The sequence below is a fragment of the Bidens hawaiensis genome, unplaced genomic scaffold, assembly GCF_021521415.1.
Source record: "Bidens hawaiensis isolate Kalapana, Puna unplaced genomic scaffold, B.hawaiensis_p1.1 tig00012955_1, whole genome shotgun sequence".
NCBI classification, from domain to species: Eukaryota; Viridiplantae; Streptophyta; class Magnoliopsida; order Asterales; family Asteraceae; genus Bidens; species Bidens hawaiensis.
Window position 1 is genome coordinate 590902 of NW_027492083.1, and position 22900 is coordinate 613801.

At 34.1% G+C, this 22900-nt stretch overlaps 2 protein-coding genes across 2 annotated transcripts; one reads left to right on the forward strand and one right to left on the reverse strand.

Moving 5' to 3' along the window:
- Positions 1–9481: 9481 nt before the first annotated feature.
- On the forward strand, positions 9482–13511 carry LOC143542743 (protein ZINC INDUCED FACILITATOR-LIKE 1-like). Its single transcript, XM_077035269.1, has 16 exons — positions 9482–9517; positions 9610–9667; positions 9786–9888; positions 9965–10067; positions 10152–10205; positions 10365–10427; positions 10817–10866; positions 10997–11072; positions 11440–11622; positions 11748–11835; positions 11927–12012; positions 12199–12306; positions 12745–12789; positions 12891–12979; positions 13106–13149; positions 13357–13511. Exons 1-16 carry the CDS (start codon positions 9515–9517, stop codon positions 13446–13448), a joined length of 1245 nt encoding a protein of 414 aa, XP_076891384.1. The 5' UTR covers positions 9482–9514; the 3' UTR covers positions 13449–13511.
- A 1018-nt stretch (positions 13512–14529) lies between these two features.
- Positions 14530–20077, reverse strand: LOC143542738 (CBBY-like protein). Its single transcript, XM_077035263.1, has 11 exons — positions 19956–20077; positions 18109–18161; positions 17971–18034; positions 17851–17899; positions 17703–17771; positions 17366–17427; positions 16318–16398; positions 16014–16168; positions 15827–15911; positions 15027–15170; positions 14530–14879 (listed from the first exon to the last, which is right to left on the reverse strand). Exons 1-11 carry the CDS (start codon positions 20075–20077, stop codon positions 14777–14779), a joined length of 987 nt encoding a protein of 328 aa, XP_076891378.1. The 3' UTR covers positions 14530–14776.
- Positions 20078–22900: the final 2823 nt, after the last annotated feature.

The following is a 22900-nucleotide window of genomic DNA, read 5'->3' on the forward strand; positions in this document are numbered from 1 at the left end:
TTGATTATTTGAACAATTTGTGTTTGGGATTATTAATTAATACATTATTTGTTTGGTTGTGTTCATCAACATTTAGGGTTTAAGCTCTTGTGTCGTTGACTAGTTATCATCAATATTGGCTCTTAATTGGTTTTAACAAACATAAGTTGGTGATTAGGTAAACCGAGTTCAATTGTGTCATCAATTCGATTAGGGTATCGTTTGATATCACAATCCAACTACTAGGTTTAGTAATTACTGCGTAATCAAGATAATTGAATCTGGGATTAAGTTGAATGTCACATTAACCGAAACTAGAATGAATACTTTTTATTAATATTATTTACAAATCGTTTTTAAGTAATTGTTAGTTTTAATTAATCTTTTTCAAAAAACTGCTTAACATCATCTGTCCGTCTTAGTTAATTAATTAATTTAGTCATATTAAACTTGCACTTTCCTTGAGTCCCTGTGGAGACGACCTTACTTACCCGTACTAGTTATAGGTATTGAAGTCTTTAATTAATTGTTTTTGAGTAGACAGCGACAACCTACGTCAAAGAACTCCACTTCAAGCCCTTTCAGACTATACCAAACTGCCACCCGCCCTTACATTACAACCACGAATATTTGGATGCTCCATATTACATACCAAAAAATCAATCGAAACAAACTTGACCCATGTGCCGAAAAATGTGTATTTGTTGGCTATGGTATCAACCAAAAAGGGTACCTGTGTTACAGTCCAACAAAATGGCATATGTACACTACCATGAACTGTGACTTCCTTGAAACCGAAATCTTTTACGCCTCCCAACATAGTGGTGAGGGAGAGAAAGAGCATGACAAACTGAGTTGGTGAAAATGGGTTTCAAAATGGGCTACATCATCTGAAGAAGTCAATCACAGTACCCAAGATGAGTCACCAACTTCACAACAATCTGGTGGACGTTGGTTTCCCACACCCAAATCCCCCAGATATGGCATCCAAGGTAAGTAATTCTCAAAAATCTGCAAATATAGCAGATAAAAGAACTCATGAAAGTCATGATAACCAAAATATTGACATATCTGATAACCATGAGATAGAAGTAGAACAAAGAGTGCAGGGTGGAGAAAAAGACAAACAACAAGAACCAATACAAGAAGAAAGAAGACAGGAGGACACAACGGAGAGATATGTCCTACCACCAAGAGCCAACAGAGGAATTCCAGCAAAACGATACTTCCCAAAAAAACAGTCTAAAACCTCTAGGTACCCCATTGCAAATGTAGCAGAAGGGAACTTATCCAAAGAAGCCAAAGCTTTTTCCTCTTCCCTTTACAATGAACAAATTCTGTCTTCTATGGAACAAGCCCTTGAATCAAAAAATTGGAAAGAAGCAATGGATACATAAATGGAGGCTTTAATGAAAAACAACACATGGGAAAAATGTGATCTTCCTCCAGAAAAGAAACCAGTGGGATGTCGATGGGTCTTTATAATTAAACGCAAACTAGATGGGACTATTGAAAGATATAAAGCACGGTTGGTGGCTAAAGGCTATACCCAGATGTACGGGATTGACTACTCAGAAACTTTTTCTCCAGTAGCCAAAATTGACACAATCAGGGTTCTTTTTTCGATTGCTACAACTAAAGGATGGCCTCTTCATCAATTTGATGTTAAGAATGCCTTCCTACACGGAGAACTAGAAGAAGTAGTTTATATGGAAGCTCCACCCGGATTCACAAGAAATTTCAAAACAAAGGAACTGTGTCGGTTGAAAAAATCTCTCTATGGGCTTAAACAATCTCCTCGGGCATGGTTTGGCAGGTTCAGTCAAGCAATGAAAAAATATGGATTCCAACAAAGCAAATCTGATCATACATTGTTCCTTAAACAAAGAGGTAAACTTGTAACTTGTTTAATTATATATGTTGATGACATGATTATTACAGGAAACGATGAAGTAGAAATGGAAAATTTTAAGGTAAACCTGTTCACGGAATTTGAAATGAAAGATTTGGGAAGACTTAAGTACTTTCTTGGAATTGAGGTACTAAGATCCAAACAAGGAATCTTTATATTCCAGAAAAAGTACATTCTTGACCTTCTAGCCGAGACGGGAATGATTGACTGCAAGCCTACCGACACATCAATAAGGGTGAACCATAAACTCCGTGTGGAAGAAGAGGCCGAACTAGCAAACAAAGAAAGATACCAACGCCTGGTAGGCAAACAAAGAAAGATACCTATCACATACTCGTCTAGATATCGCATATGCTGTTGGAGTGGTTAGTAAGTTTATGCACCAACCTCAAATTGCCCACATGGAAGCAGTGATGAAAATTATCAGCTACCTAAAAGAAACAGTGGGTCACAGAGTTCTCTTTCACCAAAACAAACATCTTAATGTCCAGCTATTACTGATGCAGATTGGGCAAGAGATCAAGACGACCGAAGATCTACATCAGGATACTTTACTCTAGTTAGAGGAAATCTAGTAACTTGGAGAAGAAAAAAATAAAAGGTAGTAGCTCTATCTAGTGCTGAACCAGAATTCAGAGGGATTGCACGAGGTTAGGCAGAAATCGTATGGGTTCATAAACTTTTGACTGAGATCGGGTTCCCTCCAAGCAAAGCTAGCAAAATTATGTGTGATAACAAAGCCGCAATACAAATCTCAGATAATCCAGTTCAACATGGTCGTACAAAACACATAGAAGTCGACCGAAACATCATCAAAGAAAAACTTGAAGCCAGAATTATAGAATTACCGTTCGTTCGATCAGAAGACCAGTTAGCAAATATATTAACAAAATCCGTCAATGGGAGAATATTCAGCAACTGTCTTAGCAAATTGAGCATCGAAGACCCGACTACTCAATTTGATGGGGAGTGTTAGAAAACTAAATAAAATAAAAGATTTACAATGATCACTTTGTACATCTTTCCTTGTTTAAGGACTTCAAACAACCAAATGCCAGCCATATTTTCTGAACGTTACTCCTTCAACTAAGAGATTCATAATTCCTTTCTCATTATTATATTTCCTTGTAAAAGTCAAGGATTCTCTGTACTCATCTTTGAATAAAGATGTGGTCGTTAGTATGCTTGGGAAGTTGCACCACGTCCCATCGGATTAGCCATGCTTATGTGACAAGCTGATAAGTATTGAAAAATATAACCATTGTAAACATGTTTACAACTGTCATATTTTTGGGACAATTTTTGTGGGTCAATTTCTTGCTTAGGATCCTGATTGATATCCTTCTGCCCAAGATCCCTACCGGGTTCGGAATCTTGAACCTCTATATGTTTTTACTAATCGTTGTACTTGTAGGTTACACTTATTGATAATAAACAAACAGCTAGTGGACTTGCTCATCCTAAAGAATCGGAGCCCCCGTCAATTAACACATGAAAACAAAGAGAATAAGTCTACAACGGTTACATAAGTGCAACTCAAGTTGAAGACCTAGTAAATAGACATATTTTTCAGGATATTAGTTATTTTGCTTTATTATAAAAGGAAGCTGATGTAAACGAAATAGGACTCTTACTTCACTCACTACACTTGCAACTATAATCTAGCTCTCGTTTACAATCAGTTCTCAACTTGTATTCAAACTTACTTAATAATATTTCAGAGCAGGCGGATATAATCCCCTCCCGAGGTTTTATGCCGAAGATCCTGACGTGGATCAAGGGCAATCCTTCGGATATCCGAGTCATTTACTGCTTTATTTTAACACACTTGCAATATCTTGAAACACATACTACCTCACTTACTAAGTTTGATCACGAAATTTCTTTGGCAATTTTTTACCAAAACAAACACCGCATTTTTAGGTGCAAAAAAATAGCATGGCCAGTCATATAGTTTATAATATAAAAAAAATATAATAAATGTCCCAAAAATAATATCGACACTTATATAACTTATGATACAAGAAAAAAATTATAGTAATTGGAAAATAAAAATAAAAAGTTAGCATATGTTACCAAAAACTATATACAGTACCAACACTAAATACAAAAAGACAATTAACAAATGTCCAAAAGTGTAAATACAAAAAGACAATTAACAAATGTCCAAAAGTGTATCGGCTTTCCTATACTGATAAAAAAATAAATATTTTATAAAATCACAAAAATATAATTAAAAAATTACCTGATGATGTGGTATATTCTGGGCTTGCCATGCTGCCTTTTAGTTATGTCAGTAACATGTGAAATTGTAACTTTTAGGCCACTTGAGGTTAAGTAGGCTTTTGATGTGCTACTAAGTTTAAGGTTAAGGTTAAGTATTATATAGCGCAATAACGGGGTGGTGATTTGACAACGCCACATGGAAAACGTGACACAGGAGGTGGTGGAGTGCGGGGGAGGAGCATCGCAAAACATCGTAGACAAACAATAGCGGATCTAGAAATATTTTTTTACAGGAGAAAAAATAATCAGCTTGTATTAGGTAGGTAGGGTCGGGTTGGGTCAATAGAAACAACAAAGATATTAGATTAAATTAGAGTATAGTATCATATATGCTTTAGATGAATTTTTCTTTAACATTTATTTCATAGCTACTTATTTTTATAGATAAATAAAATAAACAATTTATACATTATAACATTTAAACCTAGTTGAACAAACAGACAAATATAATTAAACAAAAAAAAATGCTTAACTAAGCTAAATTAAAATTAGAGAAACAAGAGTCGTTTGACCTACTTAATTCAAAAGAAATAGAAAGAAAGAAAAAAATAATCTAGAAATCAATAGAAGAATGAAAGTCTTACATATACACTAGCACTAACCATTAAGGTGTTGTTTGTTTTTTAAAAGTAAAATGTCACGCAGACCACATCTGTAGCAGAATAGATGGACCAAACCTTTGCACTCTGCAAGAAGAAGACTGTTTGTTTTTTTAACGTCTGCAGACTGCTAAAACTTTTAATATATAGCTTTATACCAAAAATACAAATTATCAACAACAATTAAAAATATATAAATCCAAATTTTATATCAAAAAATACAAATTATTCATAATTAAAAATACTCACAATATCAAAATACATAATCCAAGATTAGCATGTATGAAAATCATTAAGCCCTTACAAACAATCTATAAAAAAGTTCCGACATTAATCTCATAATCAAATCGTCAAGTTCCATTAGTATTGCCATTGTCAAGTTTTGCCAAATCTAAATAAATAAACAAATAATTACAAGTTAGAATAACCCAAAACAACCCAAACTAATGCAAACAAAAACCAAACAACATGACGCAAACTAACCCAAACCCGACCCAAGCTAACCCAAACCCGATAATAAAAATAACCCAAACATTTATTGTCTTACTTTTGAACACAAAAATGAAAACCGAACATTTTTTTATTAATTCATGCAAGATTGAAACCGTATAACCCGAACACTTTTTTTTAATTATATATGAACTACTTACAAGGGCGGGTGATTTAAAACTAATGAACTAGCAAATTATAAAACTTACATTAACTATTTTCCATATGAATGTTTTTTCCTCCAAAAGCTTCTTCAATTTTTTGAAAGTATATAATTCATACATAATGAATGAAACGAGCCAAAATTCGAGCTTTAAAACAACTCACAAGCCGACGACATAAATCTAAACTTTCTACAAACCTTTTTCAATTAAAACTTTCTATAGGCTTTTTATAAACCTAAATTTTCTCTAAACTTTTTTCAATTAAAAACTAATAATACTTGAACAATTATGCAAAATTATAATTGAACAAAAAAACCTAATTAATTAACAAGAATTCAATTAACAAACACTTAATAACCTAATTGAACAAATCAATTAACAAAAACCTAAAAAAGACTAATCAATTAACAACTCAATTGAACAATCAATTAATAAAAACCTAATAAACTAATTGAACAAATCAATTAACAAAAACCTAAAAAAGTTAATCAATTAGCAACTCAATTGAACAAACACAATTAATTAACAATTAGTGTACATGGATAGGGAGTTGGAGCAAATGGCGGAAGAGCAACGGCGGCAGAGTAGGCAGCAGCGGTAGGGTGGCAGGCGGCGGCAAGGAGGGAGGTTGAAGGTGAAGATAAGGAGAGGTGAGGAGAAGAGAAGAGAGGAGATGAGAGTTGTTGGCTAGGGTTTTTTTTATATTTGATAGAAATAATGAGTTTAGAAGAGGTTGGAAAACCATGGTCCAAGTCTGCACCAAGAAGAGGCGCGCAGACGTTTTTTAATGAAACGTCTTCGAAAAAACAAACAGTCTATAGAGGGCAATATCTGCGCGTGGTTTGCATGCGTGGTGCAGACAAAATAAGCCAGGAAGATCTTTTGTAAAATAAAACAAACACCCCTTAAGTAACCATCAACAAAGATTGTGGGCCTAAGGGGGAAGACAAAAATAAACGAAAAAAAGATGAGGCGAGATGAAGTAGGTGCAGAGAGAAGACAAAGAAAAAAGATGGGGCGAGATGGAGGGAGAAGTTGATTTGGGTGTTGTAACACCGCCACCCTCATGCGATGGGCATTGGGTGTGGTGGGAGGCCAGTGCGGAAGGAGCGCGCATAGCCTAATAAGGAGACCTAAAATACTTGTATTCGTACATAATCAGTTGACAAAGAACATACACATTCTTTATATATACCCAAAACCCGACGAGTAAGAAATCTAAAATGCCGAAAAGAATCACTAAATCTTTACCAACTTTTACTACTTCTTTTATATATATATAAAATGTATAAAATATATATAGTTACCAATCTTTATTAAACTTGAACACCGAGGTTTATTTAAAAGTTTAATTATTTTTAATTTGAAATTTAAATGTAATAAATTCTATTGAATTTCTGACATTTAAATGTAATAAATTCCGTAGATTATAAAATTTAATATTAACAAGTAATAAATATATTTGTAACATTTAAGTTTTTAGAATTCATAAATAAAACTATTTTTATAAATATATGTGTGTATACAGACAAAAACATAAATGTTGTCCGGCTAGACCTTCAAATCAATGAGCTTTAGCTCAACTGGTATTGTGGGCTTGAGATACTCAGTGTTGTATGCGATTGTAAGCATATAAGACCGCCTTCTGTCATTTGGTTACTCCGGGTAGCTGGCCTTTATTCGTTAGTCATTCAAAAAAAAATCAAAAAAATAAAAATAAGAACTTGAAATGAGTAAAAATGGATTATTGGAGAAGCCCTTACGAAAAAGAATGTGGGAAAATTCTCAAAATAGCCTATTTTAGAGAAATAATCTCCAAAATAGCCCAAAAAATCTTGAGTGTTCTCAAATAATTTGGATTGAGCAGAAACATTAGAAGAAGATCTTTATTATGAGAGAGCAGACCAAACTTTTAAAAATATTGAGGGAGTACACCAAATATGAGATAATGTTGATAGGCAATGGCAAATTTTTGAAATGTTGAGGGAACATACCATATTTTTTTCTTAACTTTTCTTTTCAAAAAGCAGTCTTCCCAGACGGTATTTTTATGTTTTCTACGTGGTCCATATAAATTTTTAAACTTTTGAAAAATGTTCCTTTTTAATTTCGTCTTAGGAGACGCATTTAAGATAAAATTGTTCTAAGGAGACGAGATTTTTCTTTTTTTCAAAATCATCATCATCCTTTTCTTCCATTCTTCATGTTTTATATATATATATATATAGGGGAGGGATATTTTGAGAACCATGTTGAGTTTTAAAAACTTAAGAACTCAATTCTTAGCCACGCATTTTATTAAATGGATTGGATTGTGTGGTTGAGATTAAATCCGACTAAAAAGTCAAAGTAAGAGAGAGAATAAAGTTGTAAGTGATCACACTAATTTTTATGTCTGTTACACATGTGTAATAAGTCGAATCGGCGCGTAAAAAATTCTGTAATTTTTTTACGTGTATGTAACTTACATATATTACGCATGTGTAAAAAAAATTTGAAAAAAAAAAAATCGTTACACTGAGTTCTTTCGAGTTCTTAAAACTCAAAGAGGTTCTCATTTGAAATCTCCCCTATATGTATAACAATTATTCAGGTTTCTAATGGATTATATATATATTCCCAAATAATCCGTCCAAATCTTCCGTAAAGTCGTCTGGGCGGTCAAAATCTTTCGTAAAGTCCAAATAAACAGATATATTAAATCAAAATATTATGAAAAGAAACTTATTAATCAAAATATTGCCAGAGTGGACGGATTATAAATCTTGTCGGTGTGGACGAAATTTAAATAAATATTGTCGGAGTTGATGGAATTTGAATAAATCCAATTTATAAGAAGAAAAGAAAAATCTCATCTCCTTAGAACAAATTTCTTTTAAATGCGTCTCCTAAGACGAAATTAAAAAGGAACATTTTTCAATAATTTGGAAATTTATACGGACCAAGTAGGAAACATAAAAATACCGTCTGGGGAGACTGTTTTTGAGAAGAAAAATTAAGAAAGAAATACGGTCTGCTCCCTCAACATTTTCAAAATTTTGGCCTTGTCCATTAACATTATTCCATATTTGGTCAGCTCCCACAGTACTTTTAAAAGTTTGACAATAAAGATCTTCTTCCATTGTGTATTCTTAGTTGAAATTATTTGAGAATTATCAAGATTTTTAAGGCTATTTTGAAAATTCTCTACTATTTTGGTAATTTTCCCAATGTTTAAAATTAGAAAAAAAGTAAACCCACACCGAGAGAGACAGACAGACAGACAGACAGACTGACATGTTTTCATGAGTTAAAACACTACTTTTTTTAGTTGGTAATTATAACAAACTCTTCATGTTTTGCTTCCAAGTTATATGTCTTTATCCATGGCCAATTATGGCACGCTACGTAATTTGAAACTTGTAGAAGAAAACGATAATACTGTGAGTGTGAGGCGGCAATACACTCAGACCAATCATTAGCCGGTGCACCTTTATCTTCATTTCATTTCATTACATGCACACCACCTGTTAGATCGATATAATTAATGTCTTCCAGCTCCAGGTAATAACCAAACATTTGATTCTCCATTAATTAGCTGAGAGGAGAGCATTTGTAACAATCAATTTGTGAAACATGGGTGGCAGTGAGTTTAATGAGCCACTCTTGCACAAAGTAGCATATCATGAAGGTTGTCCTGGATGCTATGTTGATTGGAAGAAACAGCTGCATACCGGCTTACCGCTAAAGGAAATGTTTTGCATATGGATTGTCGCGCTTTCGGTTGGTGAGCAACTCTTTGCTTGTGTGTTGTAAAACTATAATTAGATTATGGTAATTGTACACCAACTGATGGATAAAATGTTTGTATATATATATACAGAATGCAATTTGTTCTATGTTAGACCGATGCAGGAACAGATTAAGCAATCAAAAAAATGATAAATAATATAAATAGTCTTCAATTCAAATTTGTTGATAATCAGTTTCTTACGCCTCCTCGTAGAGCTTAGAATAAATTTATCTTGATGTTACAAGCCTGACTTGCATTTCATCATTTCATCTCAGCACTACCAATATCATCTCTCTTTCCGTTTCTTTATTTCATGGTAAGTATATATGTACTTCACATCTGTATTTGCATTGTTTTCGATTTTCAATATTATAGCATTTAGAGTTCTTTATCTTGATTATTCTGTAGATAAGGGATTTCAACATTGCAGAGGAAGAGGACATTAGTTACTATGCAGGCTATGTGGGTAAGAAAGTTTTGGATGCATGCTTTGAAAGGGATATTTGTAGTTAAAATGATATAACCAAATTGATTACATGAATGAATTTTAAAGCATATTTCATATGATGATCAACTTTATGAAGGATCTGCATATATGATTGGAAGGGTGCTGACATCTGTCTTCTGGGGGGTTGTTGCTGATCGATACGGGAGAAAACCAGTTTTTCTTATAGGCACTTTAAAAGTGTTCGTGAACAGTTATTATTTTTTTGCCCTTATATGCTAATTGTTGTTATAATCTTGTCATTTTGATCTTATTCAGGGTTATTCTCAACACACTTTTTGGTTTTAGTGTCAACTATTGGATGGCTATCATTACAAGGTTTCTTCTTGGCTTTCTAAATGGGATACTTGGACCTATAAAGGTAAACCCTTATTTAGTTATCTTAGTTTAGATGTTGTGTATTCATGTAGTTTCTCTACTCCGCTGATTCTTTTACTATAAACAGGCATATGCAATTGAACTTTTCCGTGATGAACATCATGCTTTAGGATTGTCATCTGTAAGCAATCAGGCCCTTTTCTTTTCTTTAGTTTCCTATGGCATTAGCTTCAACTTGATGCATTTTTATATAGCCAATATTGTCTATTAATACAGTCCATTCATGTTTTTAATATGGTTTTCTTACCTGGAACTTTATATATTGAGTGATCTGTTTCAGATTAGTACAGCATGGGGGGTAGGACTGATCGTTGGTCCGGCTTTGGGAGGTTTCCTTGCACAGGTTTATATCTTCAGTTGTATCTTGATATGCCACATGAACTTTTCATATATCTGATATGTAGATAACATCTTGAAAACTGATTGAAAGAAGGGTGTTTGTCCGATTCACACCCACTAAGGAGGGGTCACATCTTTAGTTTTTTTTTTTTTTTTTTTTTTCTTTTCAAATTAATGCATATATCTAAACTCTTTATGGGAGAATGATCAAAGCTCAAATTAAAACTGATTGCTTGATAAGTGTTGTGAATGAATGAATGAATAAAAAAATATTATTTTTACATTCGGTCTTGAACATATATTACTTGATACTGATTTGAAAAGAAAGATTATTTTGCTGCGTTCTCTCTTTCACTCTTTCCTTTTAATTTTTGTTCTTGTTTTGAAATTAAGCCTGCAGAGAAATATCCAAGTCTAGTATCTCCAGATTCACTATTTGGGAGGTAGCGTTACCCTTTTGTTAACTTCATTATTTCTTAAGAGTGGCGATACCATTCACAAATATTATTGTTGTTATATTTATGCCAATTCAGTCTTGAATCAAACCAAGTTAAACTGTGACTTGTGATGCAGATTTCCGTACTCATTGCCTTGCCTTTGCATCTCCATTTTCGCACTTTTTGTGACCATCGGTGTATTTTGGCTTCCGGTACTGTTTTTTGCATATAACATTTCCTTAATACCTACATTAATTAGGATGTTTCTTAACATGACAATTGTTCAATATTTTGAACCAGTTTCTACCTGTAAGTCCCCATTTTGATTCAAGCAAAAATAAGTAGAAAATACGATATTAAAGTGGAAAAAAATATAAAAAAGAGGAATTCTTTTGATCTAAGAGAATATTTTTAAGGATAATATGTTGAGATTGTTTGGTAAAACCATCGGAGTCTGAACATGCTAAAAACAAATCAAAGCTTTAATTTTGTAGCCTCTCTTTATTTCTCTGAACATTCATCTTTTATGATTTCATAGTCATAAGATGACTTTTATTGTATAATTTTTTCAAATCGCAGGAAACGTTACACTTCCATAAAGTAAATGAGTTGGAGTCTGCTTCCAACATATCTGATCATGCTGAGGAAACAACCGATAAGAATGCAGACTCTTCTTGGATTAGCCTACTCAAGAACTGGCCATTAATGTCCTCTATCATTGTCTATTGTGTATTCTCACTTCATGACATGGCTTACACTGAGGTAGATATAAAAATCTGATTATTGGAAAAAAACTAACTTGCACAAATGAGCAATTTTTGTTAAATATATATTAGCTTATAAATATTCCTTAATTGGTGTTTATTTATGATTTTGATTGTTCACAGATTTTCTCATTATGGGCTGTTAGTCCTAAAAGTTTGGGAGGACTCAACTATACTACTGAGGATGTTGGCACAGTTCTATCTATCACAGGTGATAGCTTACATACCGACTCTAAGTTTATATTACTGAAACAATAACTATCAAAATTCAAAACAGTAACCATAATTTAGTGTTGTTGTAGGGGTGGGCCTTCTTCTTTTCCAAACCGCATTGTATCCAATTGCAGAGAGGATGCTTGGGCCCGTAATGGTAACTCGCATTTCAGGAGTAAGCAGTCTTCCTTCTGACTTGGAAGTCAAACTTCTGTTTTACAAATTTGTATCATTTTTTTCTACACTTATAACACATATTCTTCTTCGTCTATAGTGATGGTTGTACTCTTTTTAGTTTCATTATGTATTTTATGTCCATAAGTATTAGATAATTTGGTTAACACAATATTTGGTTTTGTAGGTTTTGTCTATACCTCTACTCACAAGTTATCCATACATAGCTATGTTATCTGGCTTCATGCTCTTTTTCACATTAAGTTGTGCTTCAATTGTGAAGAGCATTTTATCAGTAAGTTTTTAAGTGACTAAATATCTTTTAAGCTACTACTTATTTTTGTAAATTTAATTCATTAGCTGCTAGTTATCACTTAATTTAAGATATGAACACATTAAGAGTACTTGGTTAGAATACAAGGGACTAACTTTTGTTCTTACAAACAGGTAGACATGGTAATTTCCATCATGTAATTTGAAAATATGTGAATTGTGCTATACTGCTATATATATTAATAACGGATCGTTTATAATACTCAAAATTAATGTGAAAAAAAAAATTGGTAGACAGTTAAAAAGTTGTGCGTAAATGTACAGTTTCTTTTCAGTCCCAATAAATTTATCCCATAATAGTATACATATTTGTGGAATTCAAAAAATGGATAAAAGTGTGTTTGCAGCTCTACGAAACTGTTTTTAATCGTTCAATATTTTTTCCATTATTACCTACCAGGTGTCCATAATAACCGGCACCTTCATGCTGCAAAATAAAGCTGTGGTAATGTTCATAGTAACTCAACTTTTATTTTATCTTTCTAAGGTATTTTAAAATGTATATAAATTTGCTTTTGTATTGATACAAAATTAGATGAACTACAGAATCAACACCAAAGAGGTGCGGCCAATGGTATTGCCATGACTTTGATGTCAATTTGTAAAGCAATTGGTCCCGCATGTGGTGGTGCACTGTGAGTGCCTTTTTGTTAGATAATTTCTTGAACTGCAAAAACTCACGGACTTTAATCATTTACTTGTATAATTCTTTTATCAATTTTTGTCACATTGTGTTTAATCTTGTTTTTCTTTTTCTGTAGTTTGTCATGGTCTCAAAAGAGAGAAAATGCAGTATTTCTTCCAGGTACATGCTTTCACTATGCCTCATTTATACACAAATAACTAAATAAGTTGTGTTTCTTTTTTTTTTTTACTTGGTAAAAATTGTTTAGCCTAAAAGATTTAACTAAAAAAAACAAGTCAAATGAGTTGAAAGCCATCCCAGACTTATTCAAATGATCTCTTATTCCTTGTAAAATGGGTTATATTTAATGGTTTATGCAATTTGCAGGTGATCAGATGATATTTTTCATCTTGAACGTGATTGAGGGAGTTGCAGTTCTGCTGACATTCAAACCGTTTTTGATTACAAATCATTACTAGTTCATCACAAACCTTGTATTTTTGGTCATAAAATCATTTCATTTGATAGCTTAAGCTGAAAAGTGGAAAAAAGGATGCATTTTAAACCATATCATACTAAAACAATCTAGTATGCAAGTTTGTGGATTAACTCTTTCTATGATTTATTTGTCTACAACATTGCCATGTCTCAGCTCACCTGCTGCTCATAGTGAGCTCGTTCTTGTTCTCTAATTTCTGTTTATTTTTATTTCTTTGTTTTTCTCATTAATATTGTTGTCAAGTCTCATACACAATTCACTTATCAAATTTTTGTTTGCATTTAAATTTGTCTCATGTCGGGTCACATGTCTGACTAGGTAATTGGTTAATTTGATACTTTCCATTTTCCAACGAGCCATTTTTCAAAATCGTCCAAAGAACCCACCCGACCAGAATCCACTGCCGTCAGATTACCAGCACATTCGGTTGACGATGTTGAACCGCTGCCAAAATTGGACAATATATTGTCGTTGGTACATCCGGGCACCCACAATTCTAGATTGTCGTCACTGTAATCCTGATCCACCACCATTGTCAACTGTAGCTCATGTCCAGCATCGCAACCATTTGTAGTCGTTGTCGCTGCCGCAGGCCATCAAGGTCCCCTATGGTCTTCACCCTGCTAATTCCCGCCTAACCAGTCCTATGGTGTCATCACAGCCATTACAACGTCAAATCAGTCAAGTCATCATCCCTGATCACCATTCAGCATTGTCGATCCCCTAAAGAGTTTGCCGCAATTATCACCTCATCCACTGTTTTAAAAGTTTACAAATAAAACACCGAAATTTCTAGTGTTACAGAACCACCTCCTGCTGTTTCTAAATCTGGCTCTTAAGCTTAAATACTTATCGGTCAATTTATAATATTTTAACATTCATTCACTCCAAAAACCAAACATGTAACATATAAGCAAAGCAAGATGTAATTTCCCAAATCTATGAACCAAAAGGTAATATTAACATTCCACAAGAACGTTTATTATTAATTTTTTTCATATATAGATAATACATGTTAGGTTTAGGAATCAATATGGTGTTTAGATCACAAGCTCAAATCATTTAAGCTTGAGCCGGAATCCATTTAAACTCAACTCGATTCAAGCATTTAAAAAAACTTTCATGAGTGTATATGAACATGAACATGGTCACTTTCCATACTTGTTACCAATCTTAGAAAAACGTACCAGAATAAAAGATTGTATGATGAATCATCTTAAAACACACCAAGTGAAACACAGAAAATATGCACATAACAACGCAGGTTAATTTCATCTCCAACAGGTACCCAAACAAAATCGGTTACATTCAGGAAGATCTGATGACTCGTAGTCGTTTCAGAGTTAAATCTGGAGCGCCAAAACTATCAAGCACAGCCTTTGCAGTAGGAAACTCGGCCCTAGATGTCAATCTGTAACATAATCCAGGGTCACTTTTGGAATTGATAAAAGCTGGTTACTTGGTTCCTTGTTTTTTAAACCTTTGATTTATATATATAGAAAAATTTAAAAAAAAAAAGCATGTAAAGATATAAACTTAATTATCAATTTTCGAAAACCTGCTGCGAAGAACGACACATGGCATGCCGATTTGCTCGGCTGCAGCGACCCCAGGAAGACTTCCAGCAACAAGAACACAATCGGGAACGGATACTTGTGCATATTCAGCTCCTGCTCTCAGTGCAGCCACAACTTTCTGCATGCTGAATGTATAGATATATCATACAAGACATCTATATGTAATTGCTAAGGTTTTATACAAGTCAAACCAATAATAAACAAGGAACAGGAAAAAACAGTCTAAAGTAGGCCTGTAAATGAACCAATCAACGGGAAGTTCATTTATCTAGTAAACGAACCAACACGAACAAAAGTTGTTTAGTTAGCTAAACGAACGAACATGAACACAACTCCAGTTCATTCATTTATCTTCATAATTACATATATTTAGGTTCGTTCATTTCTACATTCATTTTGATTTTTTAAGACCATTACAATGTATAAAATTAAAATATCACCAACTACAATTTAGTCTAGATTTATGAATTTTTTAGGCCCAGCAGATTGATGTTCATGATTACTTTTAATGAGTTTCCATTCCATTCAATTATGTTTGTTCATCTATGTCAGTTACATTCATTTGTTTGTGTGCATTTACGTTCGTGAACCATTAGTTTATACTATAAAATAACGAACATGACCACACTCAATTTCTTAACGAACAAGAAAACACTGTTAACTTATCTGTTCATGTCTGATCGTCCATTCGATTGAAGTTAAACGAACAAACATGCCCCGTTTGTGTTTTTTCAAAACATTTATAAGCCTATTCTAATTTCTAAAGTGAAGACACACCTACCTTTCACTTGAAGTTGTATCAATGTCAACACTCAGTTTAAGCACGGACGCGACCTCTTTAGCAACTTTTTGCTTCTCAGTAGATGCTGTTCACCCAAAAATCACGTCCTCGTCATCATCGAAAGCTTCTATGAATATATGTGTGTGTGTGAGTATAGATATATATTGCAAAAACAATTAAAGATTACCTGCTTTTCTCGCTTCATTAAGTAATTGTTCATCCATACTAGAAGTCACTCCTTTACCGAGTACAAGCTGCCCATAAAAGCTCTGCTCCACCTCTTGTTGACCAACAACTTTTATCTTTGACATTCGATCCTCCCCGAGTCTTTCAATAATGGGCCTGGAAATCATTTAAACAAGAAAAGATTAATGTTTTTCGGTATCTCTTTTCCCCATTATTATCTAAATAATATCCCCGTGCATCACATTTACAAGTTGGAAGAATCAGAAACTTCAAGTAATCATATGAATGTAAATACGAGTATTGACCTTGCTACATTTTCACCATTTCTACTGTAGGCGGCTAGTACAACGACAGGAACACCTTCGTTAAGTGCATCATCGATAAATCTGTAGATGGAAGAAAAGCCATTACAATATTAAAAAGTAAGGTTATCATTGCAATATAATGGCTAGAAAAACAAATATTTGATCAAAAGCCATACAGGGTGACAATTGCCAACAACCTAAAACAGAACAAGAAACCCCACAAAAAAAAATCAGGTTCTCGGTTGCCATATCTAAATCGTTTAACAAGCAGGTCTTCTTTGGGTTGACCGATTTAAACCGTTTATGCAAACATTTTGAGTTTTGACCCATCAACCCGTTTGAAATGTAAATTTTATAACAGGCCAAACAGGTCCATAAATTACAAACCGTTTGCAACTTGTTTCACTCGCTTACATCAATGAGATACACAATTTAAGTGTGTTCGAGTTAGATTTGATGTCTTTGACACAAATAAATATATGGGTCTTGTTCAGGTTCATCAATTCAACTTGCCAACCCTAAATTATTCCCTTATCTATGACCAATACATACACGACTAGACAATAGTGGGAACAAATCTTTGTAGTCGTAACTTACTGCTTTACAATATTATATGGTGGAGCTATATAAAAATTAAAAAAAAAAAACCTTAAATCGCATTTGTATGTTGTATAGAATCATGTCATGTTTAAAATTGATCAAGTAAAAAACGCATGCATATAAGGATGAGGTCTTACTAGGCTAAACTTTTAAGAAAATCATCTCATTTTAACACTAGATCTCTATGGTTGCATTCAAAAAGCAATATACGCCTGCATTACTATATACTATTGGAAACCTGTTAAGCATATCATGAGATTAACAAATTACAGTAGTGTCTTAATGGCAAAAAAATAAGAACCATAGCTATCATCTATAACAGAGGCACACTTGATTAAAATATAAACATTGCATGTGTCAAAATTCAAAAAGAAAAACAATTGATGATACTAGCTACACATTGAGTAAGGATCATTATCATTTATAAAGAAGTGTTAAGACAACTCACTCTTCAGCACCAGGTCTTAGTGGCAACGATTTTGACATGACAAGTTCTTCCAATGCGTTTTGCTGCCAACAAGTCCCATTGTCTTGGCATATCAACAACAAAAAAGAAAAGCAATAACCATAATAATAATAAAAATAATTTTTGATGAGTAAAATTATACAAATTATAGATATTTGTGAAGTATTCCTAGTTAAGTAGACAAATGTCAAGTGATCCTCTCATCAATATGCCTGTGATTACAAACTACATAATCATTATACCACACTACACATGCGACATGATGAAAAGCCATCGAGATGATGCGACTTTTAAATCACAACAAATTAAAAACCAATACCTTATCTTTCAGAACTCTTTTCATGAAACTTCCTTTTTCATTGGTGGGGAGCGAAGTAGGCCAACCTATCTGAGAAAGGGATTAGCAAAAGCAAGTCGCACGCCAAAGAACGACAATATACGGTTTTGAAATATATCATCATCATCACCTTATTAAAGTACAAAGTTAGCATTTCCTCCTCACCACCAAGGGACTTCCTACGAAGTATATGGGTACATGAGAATCGTCAATAGCAAACACAAATAGATGAGGTGAATCGAAATCACACCTTACGAGATCCAAATAGATTGGTTCTGTCCAATTTGCGCAATCCAATCCCATTTTCTTAAATGCTGGACAAGTTACACAAAACATTATTATTGATTTAGTTTAGAGAAGATAAGAAAGTAGCAAGCAATCCAGTCACCTAAATTGAAGGCCTCACGGTGGCAATCGCGGTGGTATACATCCATGAGAACCCTGAAAAACACAAGTTAGTAATGGTTGGTTGCTTAATTAATTTCAAAGGCCAATTTGGAAATGGATTACCCTTCGACCTCAAGAAGAAGGGCGAGCCGTTGTTTACTTGAATAGTTGGGATCATCGGAAACATGAACCCTAAAACTCTTCGACTGCTTGGTTTTGTGGGGATAAGTAAAACAAGTTGGAGCTGAAATAATAGTAGTTATAAGACCCCCTTGGCCGCACTTTCTGTTGTATGATGACTTCAATACGCCGGCGGCTGGAATGACGGCGCTTGGAAAACGGGTCAGGGGTGCCGTTTCTAAGCCCGGTAGCCGCATATTTTCCTACTCTCAGATTACGCAACGCAACGCATCGAAAATTATTATTATTATTATTATTTATTATTTATGAGTAAATTGCCATGTGGTTCTTGTGCGGACCCGCTTTGAGTCCATCGAATGAAAAATGAACCGACCCTTGGTTTTTCATGAATCCCTCCGTCTATTAACACCGTTAATTGAGGGGCAATACGGTCTCTTAAGCCCGACAACAAAAACCCTTCTCTATATAAGAATTTAAGATCATTTGCATCCCTCTCATTCTCCTTCAACCTTCATTGTTGTGACCCTACACCATTTGTCATTGTTATCATGCCCGCCGATCATCATCGTCATTGATGATTGAACATTATGAGTTGAGCTTCCTTACTTGGTTCTACCATGCACGGGTTCTGTGTGACCCGCAAAACAGCTTTTGGAAGTGTTGGTTCGCCAAGACCTACCCTTTCAAGAATCTTTCTTTGAAACACACAAATATGAACCAAGGTGGTGCTCATGGGGCTTTCAACATCAGCCCCATGTATTTCGCAAAAATCTCCTCCATCTTGTAAGTTTTTACACCTTTTGCCATAAGGTATGATTTTTCGTCACAACAGTCGTCATGAATATCCAAGGAAGCCGAGATTGCCATGGGATGATCTCAAGACTATCATGAGAAAGGAGTTTCGTCCAATCACGAACTCCAATGACTCAAAACCAAATTTTGGAATCTAAAACAAGACAGTGGTGATAACTTCAATTATTCGAATCGTTTCCATTAGTTAAGTTTGTTGGTCCTCACTTCGTATACCACTTACAAAAATCGCTTCCATGACTAAGTTTTGTGGTTCCCCACATGGTCACTCCTCTTGATCGAGCCATCGATAAATACATCATCGGATTTACCCATGCAAATTCAAGACTCCGCCTTGAGTCACTAGCCTAAAATCCTTTGTGACACCCGGTAAAATAAAAGTACTGTCATATTCCATAATCGTGATTAAGACACGTTTAGACCGGGTTAAGTGAGAATTAAGACACGTAAGTTAAATATATTAATTTTATGCTAAGAATGAAGGGAATATATGATTGAGCATGAGCCGGATCTAGTCTTGTGATATGAATGCGTTTAGTGTTGATTTACGTTAAGGATTTAACGATTACTGTAATGTGTGTGTTGAGAGAGAAATTGGACATAGTAACAACTTGTTTACTTTATGAAAATGAACTTCATTAATTTGGAAATAGCTTACAGGGTATATATAGGAGACGACTCATTTTTTAAACATGTCTAACGAATGAGTGTTCCATTCGTTATGTCATTCGTTATACAAGCCATAACGAATGGCTCACATACATTAACTCATTCATTAAACATCCTTAACGAATGAGAACAAAACACACGTATCTCATTCGTTATTATACATTAACGAATGAGACTTACATTAAAAGACCAAAATACACCGAGACACAAAACTATACATTAACAAACTCGCCCTCGTCTCGAGCTTTTTGTATCTTCAAATCTTTAAGCTTTAAATTTGCTAGTCTTCTAGTCTGCACAACTATAATGTCACACCCTGCCACAGTGGAATCGCGAGGGGCGACGAACATGGTTGTCAAAGCATATGATTATCGCAAACACAAACACACAAATTGGATACATAGTTTAAATTCAGAGTTTACATCCCAAAATCAACGTTTAAGTCTCAAAACATTATTAAAAGACATTGTTTCTGAGATTTTACCCATATGACCCATGACTTGGGTTATACAAGTAAAATCCTCCAAAATGCGTATCCGACACTTGTGTGCATGTTATCCTAGGATGCTTTCTATTTGAGCGTTTGTGCTTTAAGTACCGGAAAAACATACTTTAAAATGTCAACGTAATGTTGGTGAGTTCACAGGTTTTAGCTTTTAAAAGTTTGTAAAAGCTCTTCGTTCGAAATCGTTTCATGTATACGTTAAATATAAACAAGTAATCGTTGGACCCATCGTAAGCTAGCAAAGAATACGATAATTATGAACTACATGAGGCATAACCAAACCAAGACACAGGTGTTTCGCCCCTCACTTGTACCTCACGAGCAAGCGAGTATACACTATGCAGTCATTCGACCATGCGGATCGACAGTTAGCGTGACTAACCATGACTGGGGGTGTCAATCCCAATAGTACTATTCACAGAATCTTAGGCTAATACAAGCTAATGGTTACTAATAAGCGATAAAGGGGATTTTCGGATCCAAGAGATAACTCATGCAAACATAAAGGTCGGGTCTTGTTTCTCATTAACGTATAAAACCAGTATTTGTATGTTTCTCCCCCATTTTGTAAATCATTTGAAATTAAAGGGCCATGAAACTCACCTTTGAGTTTTTGCGTGAAATAGTTAGCGAGTGTCGAAACAAGAGTGAGACTTCTCCTAACTGTGACCTAATCAGTTACGGTTACTTAGAATCCCATAGTATAACATCAACTTACAAGTTGATCTTGTATAAAGTCCACCCCATATGTTAGACTTGTTGGTGTATGGGTTAAATGTTAACGTGTCTCCCGATAAACCGTTGGTGTTTCGTTTAGGTGTTTTATCATGCGTTTAAGTTTTGGATAAGTATATATAAGTGTATATATATTAAGCATACTATTATTAGTCCATAAGTTCTCATGTATGCTTCATATTGGGGTTAGATGACTTAGAATTAGTACTTACCATTTCATGTGTCGATGAATTCTTCACAGATTATTTAGCTATTTTGGGGTGTGAAATGACCGTAGTTTCTTCTATCAAACGACCTTGTTTTGATTTGAAATTTTTATCACATATTCTCACATGTATTAGGTTTCCAAAAAACTATGATACATAATTTTTGGAGGTGTTTAAGGGGTCCAAACATATTTATTAGTAGGCGAAGGTCGTACAGCGAATTTGTTGATAGTCTGTGGGAAAACTGTTATTTGACTGACTTAAACTTATTTTTATGAAAAGAGTTTTAAATCTAAGACATAAAGGTACCTTTTTCAAAAAGAATCATGCCATTTGGACTTGATATGAATGAGTTATGGGTCCATGAGTAAGACTCAAATCTGTTACAAAATGACAGCTTCGACACATGTTTTTGTAATGTCCGTTTGGGGTATCAAAACTCGTCCAAATTGTATGAAACTGGTTGGTTTGGAAACTAGACTCAATGTAGAATATTTTAGGCTCAAGAATCATGCATGTTGGTTTTGTATCGACTCAGTTATGACCTTGTGAAACCGACATATGTAAACTGCCAGTTCACTGTTCCCTTCTAATTGTAGTTTTGAGCCATTTTACACATTTTCTAGGTGTGTAGGGGTTTATCCTTTGTCCAATGGTTTATAACATTGTTTAGAATTATGTTTACAATATTTTAGGTCTTTCGTTTCAGATTTTTAGCACCATTATTTGCTTATTACGAGTCATAGGTTCATAGTTTCGTTTTTGTCCATGGTTCTTGTCTTCCACACGTTTGTTCTTGTAGATATTGGTTTTACCCATATTCTTTGGTTAATTCTTGTTATCATAAGCTTGTTTACACACCATAAATAACATATGTTGGTTATTTTCTCATATTTAAAACGAGATGAACCCAACACTTTTGTTAGTTTAAAACAACTCATGCGTAGATCTTTAGTGGTGTTTTATGGTTACCAAAAATGTTATTCTTTTACTAACAAATCTTATGACTTATATTTTTAAAAGACATCTTTTATTTAAAGACTTATACATGCCATGCTTTAGAGAAGGGGCTTGTTTAAAAAGAACAAGGTTTTAGTAACTAGCTTGTGTTTATTCATCTTTTAGTATAACAATTTTGGGTGGTTCCATCATCCAAGCTTTCAAGACTTATATATACTAACAAAAGAATAAAGAATTATAGTGTAGAGGCTCACCTAGGCAAAGATAGATGAGATAATAAAAATAATAAGAAGAAGAAAATAAAAATCTTGAGCTCCTAGCACCACTCTAGCTTCCTTCTACTTGAATATTCATCCCGAACAATTGTAGGCTTGGTTTTTTTACACTTGATTTGTTGGATAAATTAAGTAAAATGAAACATGAATGTAATAGTGGGGGTGGGTGGGTGTTGAGTGATAGTGTTGAAGGGGGTCGGGTTGGTTGGGTGAAAATGTGACGAGAGGGAGGGATTTGTGAGGTGAGAGTGTAGGTTAAACTTTATGTGATTTGTTTGTTATATGGGAGGTTTTTTTTTCTCTTGGATAAACTTTTGGTCCAATAATACTTTAGTTTTGTATGAGGTTGGTGAAAGTTGAAAAGATGGAAGTTGGTATGAGGATTGAACGGTGATGAAAGTTTGTGATATATAAAATTGGTGTCGTATAATTATATGTTAGTTCCCATGTTTGACTTCCATGACATGTTTGTATTTTAACCAACATTTTTGT

Bases quoted from the DNA above. Each gene is read 5' to 3' on its own strand.
- LOC143542738 (XM_077035263.1), bottom strand. From the start codon at position 20,077: ATGTTCGTCGCCCCTCGCGATTCCACTGTGGCAGGGTGTGACATTATA. The intron at 16,169-16,317 runs GTCAATACTCGT...AATGATTTCCAG, and splicing joins AATGGTGAAAATGTAGCAAG to GCCCATTATTGAAAGACTCG. The intron at 15,171-15,826 runs GTAGGTGTGTCT...CTATACATTCAG, and splicing joins GATACAACTTCAAGTGAAAG to CATGCAGAAAGTTGTGGCTG.
- LOC143542743 (XM_077035269.1), top strand. The intron at 12,307-12,744 runs GTAAGTTTTTAA...ATTACCTACCAG, and splicing joins TTGTGAAGAGCATTTTATCA to GTGTCCATAATAACCGGCAC. The intron at 12,980-13,105 runs GTGAGTGCCTTT...CTTTTTCTGTAG, and splicing joins CCCGCATGTGGTGGTGCACT to TTTGTCATGGTCTCAAAAGA.